Source organism: Danio aesculapii, chromosome 18, assembly GCF_903798145.1.
Source record: "Danio aesculapii chromosome 18, fDanAes4.1, whole genome shotgun sequence".
NCBI classification, from domain to species: domain Eukaryota; kingdom Metazoa; phylum Chordata; class Actinopteri; order Cypriniformes; family Danionidae; genus Danio; species Danio aesculapii.
The window spans coordinates 26,949,176-26,971,572 of record NC_079452.1 but is presented as its reverse complement, the minus strand read 5'-3'; the positions used below and the strand labels follow the sequence as shown (position 1 = coordinate 26,971,572).

Sequence of the window (22,397 nt, the reverse complement as noted above, 5' to 3'; positions counted from 1 at the left end):
CAGAGATTTACTGACATACTGCAACCCCAAATTCCCTTCATAACATCATTCGAGGGTTCGAAATCACATCTTTTTGTGACTGGACATGGTTTCATATTACAGAAGGAGAAAGAAATTAGACTATTTAATAATATTTTATTCAGTGATCAATAATAGGCCAATTAGGCTGCTTTATAAATATACAAATATACTTATTCCTTATTATTATTAAGGTATGTTATCCTCTATATATCTATTCTGTACATTTAAATTAAATTAGTTACTGCAAAAACAATTACAAACTACTAAATTTCAGAAAGTTTTTCCCAACATATTAATTTAAGGGCTACTAAATTTTGGACTGTAATCTTTAGTTTTTCGTTCGATTCCAGTTTTGTCTTTGATTCTGACTAATCTAATGTATATGCATTCTTGATTGTTGCTGTTTTTCCCTGTTGGGAAGGGGTACATCCAGTGGTGTAGTCCTAAATAAAAGGTGGTGTACTATTACAAACGACCCAAATTTAAATGAAAGTAGGCAAAGAAACGACGAAAGTCAATGTTTCTTTGATTCATTTTATATACATATATATATATATATATATATATATATATATATATATATATATATATATATATATATATATATATATATATATATATATATATAAAAAATATTATTTATTTATTTATTTTTACTTCAGTCACCTGGAACTATTAACTTCCATGAAAGGAAAAACAAATACTATGTCAATGTTGTCAATGTAAGTCAATGGTTACAGGTTTCCAGCTTTCTTCAAAATATCTTCCTTTGTGTTCAACAGAAGGAAAAAAAAGACAAACTGGTTTGGAACAAGTAAAGGTTGAGTAAATGATGAAAATTTTTATTTTTTTCCATTTAAACTTTCCATTTAAAAAGATGTAAACAAATTTGTTTGTTTTAAAGGGAGATGCTAATAGTCTAATCCTATTTAATGATTTATGTTTAGCTATGTTAGCTGTCAGTTTTCATATCAAAATTAAAGGGGACTGAGGCGACCTTGTAGTGGTGTACAGTTCATGAGCTAAATCGCAAAACTTTTTGGGGGCTGAATAGAAATATTGGAGGGCTAAAGCAACGCCCATGCTATTTTCTAAATTTACCTGAGCGTTTCAGCGAGACATCGCCATTCAGTGGTCTTGTGGTCTTTGAAAAACTCGTACAGCTGCTGCGGTCGTCAGAGGGCGGGGAATGGCGCAAGTTAAACAAAAATGCACCAATTGCAACAAATTACGATGGGAGTTAAAAAAACATTTGGTATACTGTATACAGTTAAAGGGGACGTGAATACATATAAATTAGGGAAGTTTAATCAGAAAAACAAGTGAGTATACAGAGGGTATACACAATTATTGATCCTCAGAAGTGGTAATACCCAAACAGCTCGTGGAAAAAAGTAAGCATATTGAGTATACGTGCGTATAGCAAGGACTACACCACTGGGTACATCGCGTGTTTTTTTTTTACTGCTGATCATCAGTTGGCAGCAATAACCCTTTAGATAGGCCAGGCCAAACAGGTACTGGCTTTTATATGGAGTTCTATGGAGTAAAACATCAAATTATAGTGTGTGTGCAGAAATACACTTACTATGTTTACTACGTTCTGAGAGCTGAGCTGCTTATTTTGTCAGACATATCAAAATAAGTGTGCAAAGGTCTCTCACACACAGACACACACTATACTCCATATAAAAGCTAGAAACTAAGCTTTTTTTTGCACTGCAAATGATGAATGACAGTTAAAATGACAAAATACCAGCAACACTCAAGAATGCATGATTATATGCTTTCGTCGCTTTGCAATCAAAAAATGTGATTATAATGAAAGTCAATGGGGCCAAAACAGTCCCCAACATAATGAAAGGGTAGTCAATTTGCCCTGTTCAAATAATTTTCCCGAAATATGTGTCAAAATAAGATTTATCAGCAAAAATCATTACATTTGCTGAATCAGAGAGAAAGCTGCGGCCAAATTTAAGGCTCAAAATCAGCTCAGAGTGGATGAAAACAACCCAACAGCACACAAGGGTTAAATTAAAATCTAAATGCAGAGCATATCCTGATATTGGGTTTCCAGCATGTGTCAACCATCTTATTATACTTGGAATTAAAATAAAAGCTTAGAATACGACTGTTGTCAACCTAAAAGTGGGTCTCAGATCTTATCAGTTAATAATAAAAACTTAATCATTTTAAAAATAATGAGCAAAATAAAAAGCTTTAGAGTTTACCATTCGAACACTAAATCATTTATAATTGGTAATAAAGTTAATAGTATTTACTACTATTACTATTAGCTGTTTTTATATGTCATATATAATCCTGCAATTATTGGAAAACTTATGTGCAGCCGTACAAATAAGTGCGGCAAACACTTCACTTCATAAAAAGGATTAATAAAACTATTTACTATGGTTATTGTTATTATTATTATTATTATTATTGTTATTATTATTATTATTATTATTATTATTATTATTATTATTATTGTTATTATTATTATTGTTGTTGTTATTATTATCATCATCATTACTATTGTTATTACTATTGTTATTATTATTATTATTATTATTATTATTATTATTATTATTGTTATTATTATTGTTATTATTATTATTATTATTATTATTATTGTTGTTATTATTATTATTATTATTGTTATTATTATTATTGTTATTATTATTATTATTATTATTATTATTGTTATTATTATTGTTATTATTATTGTTGTTGTTCTTATTATTATTATTATTGTTATTATTATTGTTGTTGTTGTTAATATTATCCTCATCATTACTATTGTTATTACTATTGTTGTTATTATTATTATTATTATTATTACTATAGTTATTTTTATTATTGTTATTATTATTATTACTATAGTTATTTTTATTATTGTTATTGTTATTATTATTGTTATTATTATTATTATTATTATTATTATTACTATTATTACTATTGTTATTATTACTATTGTTGTTACGATTGTTATTATTATTATTATTATTAATACTATTGTTGTTATTATTATTATTATTATTGTAATTATTATTATTATTATTGTTGTTATTGCTGTTATTACTATTGTTATTATTATTATTATTATTGTAATTATTATTATTATTATTATTATTGTTGTTGTAATTATTATTATTATTATTTTTGTAATTATTATTATTACTATTGTTATTATTATTATTATTGTAATTATTATTATTGTTGTTGTTGTTGTTGTAATTATTATTTGGTCAACACCGCATGATTTTTAAATGAACATACACAATTAACACATTTTGCATGGGACAAATTGTGCAGACCTACAGATCGAATCAAACCAAATTCAAAATACAAATGTAAATATTTCTTTTAATCATAATAATTGATTATTTAATGTCACTTATTGTTATTATTTTTTATTTATTTTCTCTTCAGCAGAGACAGAACTGTTTAGCAGTTGTACCTGAATGAGTGGCCGTGTCCAGGTTGTGGTTCTGCTGTTATGATTGACAAAATAAATTCTTCCTTTGCTGTCCTGCTTTTCCTCCCATCCCGGAGGCAGGCCGGCAGAGGTGGGCAATAACTGCAGGGAAGAGCAGAAAAATGATAAAGTGAGTAACAAAATTAAAGCATATGTCAGGGTGAAATGAGGAGAGCAAAAAAAACGGAAACAATCCATTACAGATTGTCCGTTTGGTTCATAAATAGCCGCTAAAACGCTCTCTGTCCTCTGGGAGCAGATGTGAGCGAGCTGCAGCTGAGGTGATGTATTGCGAGGTTCAGGGCATGCTGGGAAATCTGGGGCAGCTAAGATTACACATCATGTGCTGTGAGACTGAGCAAAACACTCTACATTCTGCTGAAACTGGAGCAAGCGCCAAACACTTGGTCTGGGCTCCGACGAATGTATTTTTGTTTTAAAGTCGCCATGAAACGGAAGTTAAGATTGTGCTTTTTTCTACCTAAAACTGAACTGAATTTATAAAAATTAGGAAAAAAAAATGTAGATTTGTGCATGATTTGGTCCTTTGGATTAGACTGTTGGAAGATGGGTGTTGAAAACAAAATGGAGGAAGACTGGCGAATGGATGAAGGCAGAGCAGAAATGAGACACACCCTGATAGCCCCGCCCAAAAGAACTGATAGTCACACACTAAAGGACTGATATCTCCGTCCCAAATGACTGATAGACCCGCCCCAAATGACTGATAGACCCGCCCCAAATGACTGATAGCCACGCCCTAAAGGACTGATGATCCTGCCCTAAAGGACTGATAGTCCACTCTAATGACTGACAATTACGTCCTTAAGGACTGATAGCTCTGCCCTAAATGACTAATAGCCCTACCTCAAATGACTGATAGCCACACCCTAAAGTACTGATATCTCCGCCCCAAATGACTGAAGTCTCACCCTAAAATACTGATATCTCCGCCCTAAATGACTGATAACCCCATCCCAAAGGACTGATAATCATGCTGTAAAGAACTAACAGTCCCACCTAAAAGGAATGATAGTCACACCCCAAAAGACTGATAGTCACGCCCTAAAGAACTGATAGCCCTGCCCTAAAGGACTGATAGCCCCGCCCCAAATTCTTGATAGTCACGTCCTAAAGAATTGATAGCTCTGCCCTAAATGACTGATAGCCCCGCCCTAAAGGACTGATAACCCTGCCCCAAATTACTGATAGCCCCACCCTAAAGAACTGATTTCTCCACCCAAAATGGCTGATAGTCCGACCCTAAATCACTGATAGCCCCGCCCTAAAGGACTGATAGCCCGACCCAAAATGACTGATAGCCCCACCCTAAAGGACTGACAGCCCGACCCCAAATGATTGATAGCCCCGCCCCAAATGACTGATATCTCTGTCCTAAAGGACTGACAGCTCCACCCCAAAGGACTGATAACCCCGCCCCAAAAGACTGATAGCTCCACCCCAGATGGCTGATAGCCCCGCCCCAGAAGACTGTTAGCTCCACCCCAAAGGACTGATAATCCCGCCCCAAAAGACTGATAGCTCCACCCTAATTGACTCATAGCCCCGCCCTAAATGACTGATAGCCCCGCCCTAAATGACTGATAGTTAAAGGACTGAAAGCCTCGCCCCTAATAACTGATAGCTCCACCCTAAAAGACTAATAGGTCCGCCCTAAAGGCATTCCATATGACCAGAAGTAAGGAAAGGTTGTTTTGAGGAGGGAGAAAAGGTTATGCTGAAGAAAGTGCAAAAAGTGAGTGTTTTAGTGCTCTTACCACCGGGTGAACAGGATGTTCCTCCAACGTGAGGGTCTGTCCACTTCCTCTGCGGCTGCCATGACCCTGTGGCTGAAGAAAACACAAGGTTTAGAGCGCCACTATTAAAAAGTTTGAAGGTCAGTCATTTTTTTTATTTTATTTGAAGATATTTGAATATTTATATTTGTTTAACATGTAATTTATTCCTGTGATGCATAGCGAAATTGTCAGTATCATTACGCTTCAGAGTCACAAGATCCTTCAGAAATCACACTGATATGATGATTTGCCGCAACAAGATTCATTTTTTGAAGGACTTCTTGCTAAAATAATATCAAATATCAGCAGATATCTGAAACTGAATGACTCGATGCATATAACTTTTTTGTCTGTAAACTGTATGTTTGGCTGGTTTGTATGTGTGTGTGTGTGTGTGTGTGTGTGTGTGTGTGTGCGTGTGTGTGTGTGTGTGTGTGTTTGACTGACTGTGAGGGATGTGCGTCTGTCGTTTGGGGCCTGCAGTCTGCTGAACTCCTCACAGAAACTGCTGATCTCCATTGGGGAGTGTGGTGGTGGCGGCGATCGCTCGCCGAGGCTGCTATACAGCGTCGACTCATCAGCTGTTATGATCTCCCAGCTCTAAAACACACACACACACAGACACAGATGTCAAAAAGTGTCAGTTCTCCAAGCAGTGTGTGACTGTGAGTGTGTGAGAGCATTTGTGTGCATGTTAGCACGTACGTGTATGTGTGTGTGCTGGTTTTGGTGGTTTACAAGGACAAAAATGTGTATAATGACATGGTATGATCTAGTTGTTCTTCATTACAGTGGTTTATGAGGACATGTCTTGTGTCCTCGTAATTCAAAACACTTAAAATCATACTTAACAGGTTTTTTTGCACATTTAAAGTGCCACAGGTGTTCTGTGAGGGTTGAGTTTAGGGGTAGGGGTGCGGTAAAGTCATATAATAAGTGTTTTGTACTGCATAAAATACATTACGCCTATGGAGAGACCTCATAAACTACCAATATCATGTGTGTGAGTGTTTGTATGTGTGTGTCTGTGAGAGAGAGTGTCTGCATGTGTATGTGTGCATGTATGTGCGTGTATGCACATGTGTATGTGTACATTCATTCAAATCTCAGTGGGAACCTAAACCTGAACGCACACAGACTCATGGGGACTTCTGTCACCATGGAGACCTAAAATAAAATCTGCATGACACGGTTAAACATGCTTAAACATAAACATGCTTATAAACCACACAGAATGAGATCATTTCAAAATGTAGAAATGCAGATTGCCTCCTTTGAGGGTGGTGTGTTGGGAGTAGGGCTGCACGATTAATCGAAAAAAAGATCATGATCTCGATTCGACCCTACACACGATCTTAATTCAGCTTTTCTACGATTCAGCCAATTATATTTTCAAGGTCAGGACCCTACTGAAAAAAACAGCTTAAACCAGCCCAGGCTTCCAGCCATTTCCAGCCTGGTCTTAGCTGGTCAGGCTGGGTGATGACCAGATAAAACTAGCTTGACCAGCCCAGCCTAAACCAGCTATGTCCAGCTTAAACCAGGCTGGTCAAGCTGGTTTTAGCTGGTCATTTTCCAGCCTGACCAGCTAAGACCAGGCTGGAAATGGCTGGAAACCAGCCTGGAAATGGCCAAAAAAAAAACTCTAAAACCAGGCTGGTCAACCAGCTAAAACCAGCCAACGAGCCTAGACTGGTTTAAGCTGGATTTTTCAGCAGGGGAGAGAAGCAAGGCAGTCGCACAAGTCTTCACAGCACCATTGACACCTTCAAATGGTGTTAAAAGTGTCACACACTGTATTTATAAGGTAGAATTCACCCAGAAACGTCATTTCTGTCTTCATGTCATGATGCATTCGTGGCCGCGAAAATCACACAGGAGCTGACCGCCAGCTGTTTTGTTTACTTCCGAGAACCAGTGTTGCCAGATGTAGCTGACTGTTTCCAGCCTAAAACCCGCTGAAAACTAAAAGGCACCGCCCAACAATCTGTAGTCTCGTTGGGAGACCACAACTGTTGTAAGCGTTTGAATGTGGAGAATGGGGGCTATGACACCTCGTTTTGGGGGATCATAACAGGTTTAAAAGTGAAGACCGGGGCTGGCGGGTGCGCCGTTACAAAACCGCCCAATTTTACACTACCCGCCTATGTCATTTTTTACCCGCAAAAGTAAATTCAAAACCGCCCAATCTGGCAACATTGCAGAGAACGCGCATGCCCGTCTATGGCGCCTACTTTAGTGAATAGAAGCTGCATAGGCTGTGAATAACAGGTAATGAAGTTGTAGACAACGTTAAGTTTGTTGTACAGAGCGATCGTTTGAGGGCCGTGCCGGTGGTTTGATTTGCATGTGTGTGTGTTTTCTCACAGTGACGGCGGCCATGAGCCGCACAAGGAAGTGATAGTGAAAACTGTCTGCACACCATTTAAATGGTCAGATGGCATTTTACAGTTATGATTACGACAATCATTTGATATGTTTTTTCTTTCATAGCGAACACAAAGTGTTGTGCATGAAAATAAATGTTTACTGTGTCAGTATAACAACCCTAGCCTGTATATAAAGTTGAATATAATGCAATAAGGTATCTGATAATAACACATGTCTGATTTTACCAGTGAAACAAATGGTCTAATAGTGTTGTCAATGACAGATGACAAGCACATGTCTTATACATAATAAATCAACTTTATAATAATGAATAGTTATATTGTGATGTCATCATTTTACTGTCAATTAACAAACAGGACATGCTGAGCGTCTGTTCAAGTCCACCATAATGACTATACAAAATTGAGCATATTAAGCAACAGTAGAGCTACACACAGGCTTAATATTATTATTGTTGTTTTACCATATGTTTGAGAATGAACAATAATAATAGGCTAATCATGTTAACCTTTATTTAACATTTACAGAATCGTGAGAAAATCTTTTAAGCAAAAAAATATTCGTGATACACATTTTTGACAGAATCGTGCAGCCCTAGTTGGGAGGGCAGAATATAGAGTATGAACGGTAGAAACATCATTAAAGCTATAGAGAGATCCCTTTGGGATAGCATATTTGTGTGTGTGTGTGTGTACCTCAGGTGACTCTCTGCGCTCGTGGTTTTCCTCATGTTCAGATATTTGTCTGCGTGTGAGAAAGGCCCGCTGGGACTCACTGTGTGTTTCCTGTCTCTGTTCATTGTCTCTTTGACTGTCCCTGTAAATCAGGACAAAACACACACATACACACACTTCAGCACTCGGAATGACCCAGAAAGGCTGAAATGAATCAGGTGAGGGCGCCGCTGACCACCCGAGAGAAGGAGAGTATATAGAGTAATAGCAAAGTTACTAAGACTAATAGTTTTGTTTGGAGTAATGACCTACCCATTAATTATTTATTCATTCCAAATTACTATTTGAAGATTTAATTTGTGTATTTAAAAGTAAAAATAATTTATTTGTGTCATATTATGAAAACTCAGAAAAAAAACTTATAAAACTTATATAAAAATGATCAGAGAGTGAAAAAAATAAAACATATTATAATATGTTATATTATATGTTATATAATATGAAATAAGACAAAACTTAATAGAATGTTATTAAAAATAAACAAATGATTAGATGAATAGAATAAAAAATATAATAAAAATCTGTATTGATTGAAATAATAGTAAAAGTAATAATAATAATAATAATAATAATAATAAATAATAATTTAAAAATAAAGAATAAAAAAAAAAAAAAAAAAAAAAAAAAAATAGAAAATAAAAAATAAAATAATAATAATAATAACAATAACAATAACAATAACAACAACAACAATAAAAAAATAAAAAATAAAATAATAATAATAATAATAATAAAAATAATAACAACAACAACAACAATAATAATAAAAAAATAAAAAATAAAATAAAATAATAATAAAAATAATAATAACAACAACAACAACAATAATAAAAAATAAAAAATAAAATAAAATAATAATAATAATAAAAATAATAATAGCAACAACAACAACAACAATAATAATAAAATTTTTTAAAATAAAATAAAATAATAATAATAATAATAATAAAAATAATAATACTAATAATAATGATTAAAAATAAAAATAAATAAATAAATAAATAGATAAAAAAAAAATATATGAATAAATTATTATAAAAAAATGGTTATTATTATTACAATGATGATGATGATGATGAAAATAATAATAAAAATAAAAAACAATGTGACATGGCTTCTAGTTTGCTAAACTGCAACATTCACAGTTAATATAAAATCAAAAATAAAAATATCTTAAAATGTTTTTTAAAATAGAAAAACATGAAAAAAATTAATTGTATTAAAATACATAAAAACTATAAAATAAACAAACAATAAATAAACTATTTTTAAAAAGGTAAAACAAAACAACTTAAATAGATAATCTAAATTATTAATAATAAAATGAATAAGAAAATAAGAAAATAAAACTAAAAGTAAAAACACATTTTAGATGGTGTTGTATTATATATGTAGAGTAGAAGGAAAATGAAGAAAACTAATGTTAAATAAAAAAAAACTAATTATTATTCATTCATTCATTCATTTCCTCTCGGCTTAGTCTCTATTTCAGAGGTTGCTACAGCGGAATGACCCGCCAACTATTCCAGCATATGTTTTAAGCAGCTGATTCCCTTCCAGTTGCAACCCAGTACTGGGAAACACCCATACACACTCAAATTCACACACACTCATACACTACAGCCAATTTCATTCAATCATTAATTTTCGGCTTAGCCCCTTTATTAAACAGCGGTCGCCACAACGGAATGAACCACCAACTTATCCAGCATATGTGTTTTACACAGCGGATGCCCTTCCAGCTGCAACCCATAACTGGAAAACACCCATACTATCTCACTTACACACATACACCAAGGACAATTTAGCTTACCCATTTCCCCTATAGTGCATGTGTGTGGACTGTGGGGGAAACCGGAGCACCAACACGGGAAGAACATGCAAACTCCAAACAGAAATGTCAATTGACCCAGACATGACTCGAAGCAGAGACCTTCTTGCTGTGAGGCCACAGTACTAACCCCTGAGCCACCATAAATTTTTATCTAAATAAAAATCTAAATCTAAATAAAATATGATAATCAAGATGGCCAAAAACAAAACAACACTAAGGTCATAGCCAGAAGTCATTTTGAATAAAACCATACACCCAAAGAATAAACATGAAGCATGAATATAAATATTTGCATAGTGTACTAGTCTTGTGCATGTTATTTAAACACTGGGCTTGTGTACACAAGCTCATGCTGCGTGTTTGGTTAAAGCTGGTGATAATTACTGGATGGTGGGTCTGTGCCACTGTGTGGTCCTGCTCTCGTGGTTGACGTAGTAAGTTCGTCCCAGGTTGTCCTGCCTCTCCTCCCAGTCAGGGGGCAGCACAGGTAGCTGATGCGGATGATGAGGACTGCATAATTCATAAGGCTCCAAAAACTCCCAACCCGGCTACGACACAGAAACAAGCAGAATATTACTTTTCATACATGCAATTACTATCAAAAAAATCTGTGTTACAGTGGAGGAAAAAAGGATTGAACAAGTCACCATTTTTCTCAGAAAACATATTTCTAAAGGTGCCGCTGACTTGATATTTTCCCAGAACTTTGGTAACAACCAAAGAAATGCATATATGCAAAGAAAACAAATCTAATTAGTTTACAAATGAAGTTATGCGTCATAAAATAAAATTACACATGGAAAAAGTATCAAACACATGAAGAAAGGGAGGTGTAGTTCAGCAGTGAAAGCCCAGACAGCAGCTGAAAATAAAATGTATACAATTATTTAGAAATGACAAAATGTTACTAAAATGAACCCAAAAATGAATAACATACTTAAAAGCCACACTAACATTTCAAAGGTAAAATCATAACATTGCCTTTTTTCTTAGGGTTAGGGTAAAGAAAATCTGAGACAATTTGAATAAAATCGTCAGTAGTGCTTTTTTAAGGTGTGTTTAAGTGTTTTAGGTGATTTTAAATGTCAGTATTGCTTATTTAAGGTATGTTTAAGTATTTTAGGTGATTTTAAATGTCAGTATTGCTTTTTTAAGGTATGTTTAAGTGTTTTAGGTGATTTTAAATGTCAGTATTGCCTTTTTAAGGTATGTTTAAGTATTTTAGGTGATTTTAAATGTCAGTATTGCCTTTTTAAGGTATGTTTAAGTATTTTAGGTGATTTTAAATGTCAGTATTGCTTTTTTAAGGTATGTTTAAGTATTTTAGGTGATTTTAAATGTCAGTATTGCTTTTTAAGGTATGTTTAAGTATTTTAGGTGATTTTAAATGTCAGTATTGCTTTTTTAAGGTATGTTTAGGTATTTTAATGTACTTTTAAATGTCAGTATTGCTTTTTCATTAGTTCTTCAGCAACCCTCTGCCCTTCCTCAGTGTAAATCAGCTGCTTCAGTACAACATCTGCATTAGCAGGAAGATGAAAATGAAACCAGGGTGGACATTTCAACAAGACAATGATCCAAAACACAGCCAAGGAGACTCTCAAATGCTTTCAGAGAAAGAAAATCAAGCTGTAGAATGGCCCAGCCAATCACCTGACCCCAATCCAATAGAACTTTCATTGATTCATTCGTTTTCTTTTCGGTTTAGTCCTTTTATTAATCAAGGATCGCCACAGCGGAATAAACCGCCAACTTATCCAGCATATATTTTACACAGCAGATGCCCTTCCAGCCACAACCCAAGACTGGGAAACACCCATACACTCTTACATTCACACACATACACTACGGGCAATTTAGCTTATTCAATTCCCCTATAGCGCATGTGTTTGGACTTGTGGGGGAAACCAGAGCACCCGGAGGAAACCCACGCCAACACAGGGAGAACATGCAAACTCCACACACACCAACACCAACTGAGCCAGCTGGGGCTCGAACCAGCGACCTTCTTGCTGTAAGACAATCGTGCTACTCACTGCGCCACCGTGATGCCCAATAGAAAATGTTAATGAAACATTAATTATTAAGTTTATTATTGAGCTATTTCAAGGCATATCCAGATTTTCATTCTATGGCACCTGTAAGTTACATTTATTTGACTGTCAGCAGCACTTCTGAGTGATTTCTGGACGTCTGTATTGCTCTTCCGTTGTGAACACACCCAACACCAGCATCAACACAGCCCTGGTACAATAAGAGAGCGGGCTGGAAAAGTACACAGTGACTCTGCAGGTTCTATATTAAAGTTCTTGTACATAAATAGAAGCCATCTGTTTATGCACAAACAAATGGCATTAGATTGCTGAAGGCTTTGTTTCCTTGGTTTGCAAATGACATGCTACGCAGTTCACAAAAGGCCCATGCAAAGGGTCAAGTGTGAGTGCAGAATGTACTTCGAAAGTGTTGGAAAACAAATGTATTTTAATGGTATTTAGATGTGTACAAATCATTGGATGTCTAAAGCGCTTGCTAGGGCTTTAATATGCAGACGAATGAAAAATAAAATGCATAAAACTATTTAGAAATGACAAAATGTTACTAAAATGAACCCAAAAATGAATAACATACTTAGCCACACTAACATTTCAAAGGTAAAATCATAACATTGCCTTTTTTTCTTAGGGTTAGGGTAAAGAAAATCTGAGACAATTTGAATAAAACCATGTGGCAAATATTTTTATCATGACTTATGAAGCAAATGTGACATAAAACTAATATATTTAAAAGTCAGTATTGCTTTTTAAGGCATCTTTAGGTATTTTAAGGTTCTTTTAAATGTCAGTATTGCTTTTTAAATGTATTTTAAGTATTTTAAGGTTCTTTTAAATGTCAGTATTGCTTTTTAAATGTATTTAGGTATTTTAAAGTACTTTTAAATGTCAGTATTGATTTTAAATGTATTTTAAAAATGTTAAGGTTCTTTTAAATGTCAGTATTGCCTTTTTAAAGGTATATTTAAGTATTTTTGGTACTTTTAAATGTCAGTATTGCTTTTTAAAAGGTATATTTAAGTATACTGGGTACTTTTAAATGTCAGTATTGCTTTTTAAATGTATTTTAAGTATTTTAAGGTTCTTTTAAAAGTCAGTTTTGCTTTTTAAAGGTATATTTAAGTATTTTGGGTACTTTTAAATGTCAGTATTGCTTTTTAAATGTATTTTAGATATTTTAAGGTACTTTTAAATGTCAGTATGCTTTTTTAAGGTGTCTTTAAGTATTTAAGGTACTTTTAAATGTCAGTATTGATTTTTAAATGTATTTTCGGTATGTTTAAGCTACTTTTAAATGTCAGTATGGCTTTTTTAATGTATTTTAGGTATGTTTAAGGTACTTTTAAATGTCAGTATTGCTTTTTTAATGTATTTTAGGTATGTTTAAGCTACTTTTAAATGTCAGTATGGCTTTTTTAATGTATTTTAGGTATGTTTAAGGTACTTTTAAATGTCAGTATTGCTTTTTAAAGGTCTGTTTTTGTTACTTTAAGGTACTTTTAAATGTCAGTATTGCTTTTTTAAGGTATGTTTAGGTATTTTAATGTACTTTTAAAAGTCAGAATTGCTTTTTAAATGTATTTTAGGTATGTTTAAGGTACTTTTAAACGTCAGTATTGCTTTTTTAAATTGCATTTTATGTATTTTTAAGGTACTTTTAAATGTCAGTTTTGCTTTTTAAATATATTTTATGTATTTTAAGGTACTTTTAAATGTCAGTATTGCTTATTTAATATATTTAAAGTATATTTAAGGTACTTTTAAATGTCAGTATTGCTTATTTAAGGTATGTTTAGGTATTTTAAGGTACTTTTAAATGTCAGTATTGCTTTATTTAATATATTTTATGTATTTTTAAGGTACTTTTAAATTTCAGTATTGCTTTATTTAATATATTTTATGTATTTTTAAGGTACTTTTAAATGTCAGTTTTGCTTTTTTTAATGTATTTTATGTATTTTTAAGGTACTTTTAAATGTCAGTTTTGCTTTTTTTAATGTATTTTATGTATTTTTAAGGTACTTTTAAATGTCAGTTTTGCTTTTTTTAATGTATTTTATGTATTTTTAAGGTACTTTTAAATGTCAGTTTTGCTTTTTTTAATGTATTTTATGTATTTTTAAGGTACTTTTAAATGTCAGTATTGCTTTATTTAATACATTTTAAGTATTTTAAGGTACTTTTAAATGTCAGTATTGCTTTTTTAAGGTATGTTTAGGTATTTTAAGGTACTTTTAAATGTCAGTATTGCTTTTTTAATGTATTTAATGTATTTTAAGGTACTTTTAAATGTCAGTATTGCTTTTTAAAGGTATTTAATGTATTTTAAGGTACTTTTAAATATCAGTATTGCTTTTTAAAGGTATTTTTTGCATTTTATTCTAATTTGATACATTTTATTCTTAAAAAAACTTTTTAAAATGTTTTAAAAATTAAATAATGCATGATTGTTGGTGTTTGCATGAATCTTACATCCAGATTCTCGCCCTGTTCAGCGGGGTCGTCCTCCGCATCACTGTTTTTAGGCAGATATGTCATCTTTAGCCGCAGATGACCTTTCACCCTCGACTTGTGACTGTATCAAAACACATGAGAAGATACATCAACAAAACACCTGCAGCAAACTACCAGAAAAACACACTGTTTTAAACATAAAACTCCACCGAAGTGTATCGACAGTGTTGACATGTACATGTTTCAAATGACAACATTACACAGAAAAAAAAAATTGCAGGTCAAAAGGCTCATCACAAATGAAGTCAGTCAACATTAAAAACCATCATGTTTGGGGAATGAAGCATGCAGGTAAGCAACCGGTAAAAACTGCAGTGAAAGCTTCTGCTAACCTTCTCGGGTGCAATAAGAAGTCTTTGAAAGTGTACGGCCTTTCATTGTTTGGATGTTCTGTCTGTGGGTTAAAAAAAAGAAAGGAAAATGCTGTCAATATATTTGGCACAGAATAAAATAAAATAAAATAAAATAAAATAAAATAAAATAAAATATAAAATTGAAATAAATAAAAAATTAAATAAAAGACAAAACGTAAAATAAAATAAAATAAAATAAAGAAAAAATAAAAATAAACAAAATGAAATGATAGTAAAATTAAAAAAAAAATTAAATACAAAATAAAATTAAATACAAAAATAAAATAAAAGACAAAAAAATAAGCTAAAAAATTATAATAACATTTTTTATATGAAATAGCATTAAATAAAAAATAAAATAAAATACAAAAAATAAAATAAAATGCAAAATAAATAAAATACAATAAAAATAATTTAAATAAAAAATTAATTCAAGGACAAAAAATAAATAAATAAATAAATAAATAAATAAATATAACATAATAAAAGACAAAAATAAATAAATAAAATAAAACAATAATAAAATAAAATAAAATAAAATAAATTATTAAATAAAACAATAATATAAGACAAAAAAGTCAAATAAAAAACAAATAATAAAATAAAATAAAATAAAATAAAATAAAATGGAATCAAATAAAATTAGATATACATTTATATTTTTTAATTTCTTCAGCATCAGAAACTACAGATAGAGTTGTAATTGTTTGTGTATTTCAACTCAGCTTTCACATTAAACATTCATTTCAGATAAGCAGTGCTGATAATAGTCTACCGCGAAACCTGTAGTGCAGCTGATATCTGTATGTGTTAAGGTTTATGACCACTCAGCCAAAACACACATGTAGTGACCTAATTTAAACCTAGAATAGGATGAAATTAAATAAAATAATATTTAAAATAAACTAAGTAAACTAAATAAATACATTTTTATTTAATACAAATAATAAAAATAAAAGAAATATAAATAAAGAAATAAACAAATACAACAAAACGTACAATACAATAAAATACAAATAAATAAAATAAAACAAAGTACATAAATAAAATCCGAATTAATTAATAACAATAATACCGTTAATAAAAAATATTATATAAATATAATATAAACATATATAAAGACTTATGAGCAACACCTTCTTAAAAATACCCCCTAAATTTAACCTTTATTGCGGAGATTCAAAACACACACTGAAAACACTCACAGGGATCTGGTGCAGAGGAACATCCACTTGTCCGAGGAAGTCATCCCTTGTCTGTGGAGAATAAAAATAAATAAATAAATACAACAAATAATAACTATCAGATAATCTGTCAGCACATTCTAAATGAACAGCGGGTGTGTGTTTAACTGAGATTGTCTGATAAGACTGACAGCATCCTGATGTGTCTGTTTCTGTCTTGATGTATCTGTCTAAACCTGACTTGGTGTTGCTTTATCACATACGGTTGCGGATGGAATTTAACGAGAGATATTTATGCTATTTATTAGATTACCCAATAAGTTGTATTTTATTAATGACTACCCCTACCTCAACCCTAAACCCAACCGTCACAGTACTGTAAAATATTCATTAGTGTTATACAGTGTTACAAAACTTATGCTATATTGATGTGCGAATCCACAGTAGTATCCAGGGGTGTTGCAAGACTCTACTGGGGCACAGCTCAACCTCCAAAAAATAATAATAATAATTTATATTAGAGCTGGGCAGTTATCAACATTAATGTGCTGCGTTAATGAGAGACTCTTATCGTGCAATAAACAAAATATAGCCGTTAATCTATTCTCAAAGTGGGGTTGGGAGCTGGGTCTATTCTATGCAAGCTATGATGAGTTTCACCTTGATATTTTAGCGCGGATGTATACCTGACCGGTGAGCCGTCTGACAAACAAGTGCCCTTCTGAATCAAATCAGCAGGATGCCTGACTTTAACTGCAGTTCGGCAGTTTCACTTTAACTCATGAACATTTCATTCATGCCCCCTTGACAAACTGGGGTATTAGACGCAAATAAGGAGCAAGGACTGGTGAGAGTTTTATTGAATGCAATAACGTTCGACAAATATAAAGAAAATAAACTTCCACATTTCGCGGTGTGTGTGTGCGAGCGTGTTTGTGCGTGTTGTGTGTGTGTGTGTGTGTGTGTGTGTGTGTGTGTGTGTGCGGTCCTTTACTGATTGCCGCCTGTGTCTTGGATCTTGTCTGAAAATATGTTGAAAAGTCCTACATGACAGTAATAGTTTGATTGCAGTGTTTACTTCAGTAATGCCACTAATATCTGGATACTCCACATGTCTTAATTCCATTTCTGTTTACTTCAGTTATGACTTTAGTCGCATTAAGGTAATCAAAATTCTCTATTTACATGGTAGACTCTTAATCAGAGTATTGTTTTAATCATATTAAATTCATATTAAAGTATTGTTGCCCATGTAAACATACTCAATGTTTGACACACCGTCAGGGCTCTGTGAACTTGGCATTGTGAAGCAGCATTTTCTGTATGTACGTACGTCAAAAGCAAGTATGAAATGGCTGTTTGGAGCTTATGTAGGCCTACAGGTCAACATTCATGTTTAACTGAATAAACAGTTAATAAACCCAAGAACATCTTATTGAACATCATTTATTTTCATCATTAATTATCATAGTAGAGCAGTTTCTCAAGCAGTTTGTGATGAATTTTGGAAACAGGAGATGAGCCCCTGGTCTAATGCGCCACCTGGCTTGAGAAACCCGTTCTCAAAGATTTATTATTTGTGTAGCACATATATTCTGAATGCCTTCAGCAGAATTGAAATGAGCCATTTTAATTTAGATTAATTTAGAAATTAATCTAGATTTAAAAAATTATCTATTCCCACCTATAATATATATATATATATATATATATATATATATATATATATATATATATATATATATATATATATATATATATATATATAAAGAGTATTATAAATAACAGTATTATTGTTATTATACAATTATTATTCTAAATAAATAACAGAAATTAATCCTAAATGTAATTGGAAAACAATCTAAAGACACAACTGGAGTGATGCTAAGATCATTTAAGAAATCTTTTGCATAAATATTAATTTTATTACAATGAAATTCTATAGACAACACTATAGAATACAAAAAAAAGGATGTTTATAGAAATATCAGTTGTGTGTTGTCTTAGACCTGACTCATGGCCGAGAATTAGGTTTATTAAGGCTTACCTCTAACCCTAACCACTAACTCATCATCCCTCCTTTTTGCTTCATACAAAATATCACCATCATTCATTCATTTTCTTTTCGGCTTAGTCCCTTTATTAATCAGGGGTCGCCACAGCAGAATGAACCGCCAACTTATCCGGCATATGTTTTACACAGCGGATGCCCTTCTGGCCGCAACCCATCACTGGGAAACCCATACACACTCATTCACACACAATCATACACTATGGACAATTTAGCCTACCCAATTCACCTGTACCGCATGTCTTTAGACTGTGGGGGAAACCAGAGCACCCGGAGGAAACCTACGCAAACGCAGGGAGAACATGCAAACTCCACACAGAAACGCCAACTGACCGAGCCGAGGCTTTTAACCAGCAACCTTCTTGCTGTGAGGCGACAGCACTACCTACTGCACCACTGCGTCGCCTACCACCATCATATTATTTAAATTTAGTTTTGTCGACTCACTGTGTGCCGAAAACCTCCATATAAAAGACTGTTACGCCGGCTATTTTTTAGCGTGGATGTTCACTACCGGGACTTACACCGGTAGCAGAGCAGCGCGTCAGCGTCAAGCAGGAGCGGTGCGTGAGGCGCGCGGGTATGTTGTTTTTTCTACGCACATGCTCAGTATGCTTTTTGATTAAACTGCATTGCTTTCAGTAGCGTTGGTTCGATTGCACATAGAGAATAACCTCTTTATTCTGGGATTACCACTCTTAATAAATACACTTGCATACAAAGTAAATCGTATCTCAAAGGATTAACTGGAGCACTGGCGATTTTTACTGGGGCACGTGCCCTAGTAAATGGGGTCTACCGACGTCCCTGGTTGTATCCTATCTAGACAAACATAGCAAACCCACTAAACATCCTAGCAACAACCCAGAACACAAGCATCCGCCAAAATCTCAAGAGAGAGAAAGAGAGAGAGAGAGAGAGAGAGAGAGAGAGAGAGAGAGAGGAGCTTGGCATTTATTCAGATGATTCTTCTCGATTCTGATTCACAATTCAATTTGATTCGAGTCAATCCTAGGAGACTGATTTGATTCAATGAATACAGATTTAGGGGTGGCACGGTGGCTTAGTGCTTAACACTGTGGCCTCACAACAAGAAGGTCGCTGGTTTGAGCCCTGGCTGGGACAGATGGCATTTCTGTGTGAAGTTTGCATGTTCTCCCCGTGTTGGTGTGGGTTTCCTCCGGGTGCTCCGGTTTCCCCCACAGTCCAAACACATGCGCTATAGGGGAATTGATGAACTAAATTGGCTGTAGTGTATGAGTGTGTGAGAATGAGTGTGTATGGGTGTTTCCCAGTACTGGGTTGCAGCTGGATGAGCATCCACTGCGTAAAACATGTCCTGGAATAGTTGGCGGTTCATTCCGCTGTGGCGACCACTGATGAATAAAGGGACTAAGCCAAAGGAAAATTAAAGAATGCAGTGACTGAACAGTGAACATCACTTCACAAATGGTGAATTATTAAAAATAAATAATTATTCCTATTTAAATATAAATACTTAATCTTATTTCAGGTACATTTAAACAGAACGCACATCTACAGTATATTGAAGATGCCGAGAGTAGTCGAAATATGAACAAAAATGGATTCACAGTGCTTGATAATTCATATTCACCCTAGAAACACCAATGCAACTACAAAAAACTTGTATTTTATGCCTCAAAACATTCCAGGTCAATGTGAAAGTTAGTGTTGTGCACGCCTCAGGCAGTCAGCAAACCCTGAACCAACTCTTCTGTGTTTAAAGAGAGCAAACTTCTGCAGTTAAAGAGAGCAAACACAGAGTACGTCAAAATACAAGATATCTTGGGGAGTTTATACCATTCAAGTGCAAAAAAACCTCAACCACATCTTCATATCACCATTATAGTGACCCAAATTGTCACGGTTATCAATAATATCATGGTTTTGTTCAAATGACCTGAAAATGTTATATAGATTCACTTATTTGAACTGTACACACCCACTGCACATGGACATTCGTAATTGTTTATCTATCTGCACACTCCCTGATTATTAAAGAGCCCATATTATACATGAAATAGGGTCATATTTAGGTTGTAAGGGTCTCCAACAACAGTCTAATATGCATGCAAGGTCAAACAACACTTTGATGATCTTATAATCTGCATTTATTTTTACCTAATTATCCCAGCGACTCCCATATGAATCGTTCAGCGATTCATTTGTTCCCAAACCCCTCCTCAGCGTGAAGGTAATCTGCGCTGATTGGACCGATGACAGCCTGCTGCGATTGGTCGACACGGACAAGGCTTCAGCGCGAGACAGAGTGAAATGCCCAGCTGCTAATCAACAATATAAAAGTAGTCACAGTGCACACACGCTTCATAGTGGATTTTGGCTGCCAGTGGGTGAATGTAAACACAGACGATGGACTAGAAAATACTGACGACTAACTATTTTATTGAGCAAAAAGTTAAAGAACTGGCGAGGAGATCTCCTAGCCCGTCGCAGTCTACTTGCTCTTTTCACACACACACACACACACACACACACACACACACACACGCACGCACACACACACGCACACACACACACACACACACACACACACACACACACACACACACAGGGCCGGCGCGTCCATAGAGGAGACCTGGGGCGGCAGAATAGAGAGGGCGCGGCGCTCAGTTATATTCGCGAATCGCTCCGTTATATCCGCGGCGCTCAGTTATATCCGCGAATCGCTCCGTTATATCCGCGAATCGCTCCGTTATATCCGCGGCGCTCAGTTATATATATAAAGGCAAGTTTGTATCTGAAAATACAAACAAATAAAATGTGCAGCTTCATGATTTTTTTTATTTCAGTTCCTTCATTCATCCTCTTTTTGGCTTGGTCCCTTTATTCATCAGAGGTCGCCACAGCTGAATGAACCGCCAACTTATCCAGCATATGTTTTTTCCCTATAACTTTGAGCATGCATACAATAGAGAAATTTCAACACACAAACACACACTAGGGCTGCACAATAAATCACAAAATGTTTGTTATCTTGATAATAGTATATGCAATATCCATGTCGCAGACATGAAAAATGACATTTATTTATTGCATCGTTTGTTTATTTCATTTTGTGCAATCAGATCTTACTATCTTTTTCCCCGCCTCCCCAGTATAGTTGCTGTTCTGCTATTGGCTAGAACGGCCCAAAGGTGAACCCAGAGCTAAAAGTAAACACTAAATTTCTGCACTTTGTAAAGCGTTTACAAAAATATTACTGCGATCATTAAAAGACCAGATCCTTGTGTCAGTGTGAGTCTGAACAGCCACGCTGCGTTAGCCCTAATATCAATACTGAGGTCAGTACTGTGGTTTCATTTCTCTTCCTCCTCACATTTTCCTTCCTTTACTTCTCCATATAAAGCCACCCAGCTCTAATTTTGAAATGAATTGGACCACTGACCTTCTCTGAAATCTTACAGCACGTCTATTGTTTACAGAGATATAAATACACGTGTTTTATATAGAAACAAGGCTTTATGAAGGAAGACTTCCCCACGGTCTGACCCTCAGACTGTGAGTGAGCTGCATAAAATAGACTGAAGGTAAAAGTAGGCCGAGGGAGGGAGAAAACAAAGGCATGAGAAAGAGAGAGAGAGACAGAGAGAGAGAGAGAGAGAGAGAGAGAGAAAGAGAGAGAGAGAGAGAGAGAGAGAGAGAGAGAGAGAGAGAGAGAGAGAGTTTGTTTTCGGAACAAACTCATTCCCCTCCTCAAACCTTTTCCAGCTGCTGCAATTCATTTCAACGTCTGGCTTTCATATTTAACCATTAGAAATATATATTAAAAACTTGCTTTAAATGTACAATTCCTAGAGCAGGGGATTTTTAATCCCATAGAGAGAATCTCAAAAGGATCCCTGTTTTTTACTTTCTTTCCTCTCACTGTAACCTTGTAATGCCTTTCACATTAACCACAATTGGCTTGCTTGTAATAAAGGTATAC

The 22,397-nt window shown here is 34.2% G+C and overlaps 1 protein-coding gene across 2 annotated transcripts in view; it reads right to left on the bottom strand.

Moving 5' to 3' along the window:
• nedd4a (NEDD4 E3 ubiquitin protein ligase a) overlaps positions 1-22,397 on the bottom strand; it is a 126,236-nt gene that overhangs the window by 28,111 nt on the left and 75,728 nt on the right. For both annotated transcript variants that reach the window (XM_056478944.1, XM_056478943.1), the window contains 8 exons: positions 16,381-16,431; positions 15,155-15,216; positions 14,781-14,883; positions 10,642-10,805; positions 8,385-8,505; positions 5,746-5,898; positions 5,278-5,349; positions 3,482-3,601 (listed from right to left, as the gene is read on the bottom strand). In XM_056478944.1, coding sequence (XP_056334919.1) covers positions 3,482-3,601; positions 5,278-5,349; positions 5,746-5,898; positions 8,385-8,505; positions 10,642-10,805; positions 14,781-14,883; positions 15,155-15,216; positions 16,381-16,431 — 846 coding nt within the window. The remainder of the gene's footprint in view (positions 1-3,481; positions 3,602-5,277; positions 5,350-5,745; positions 5,899-8,384; positions 8,506-10,641; positions 10,806-14,780; positions 14,884-15,154; positions 15,217-16,380; positions 16,432-22,397) is intronic.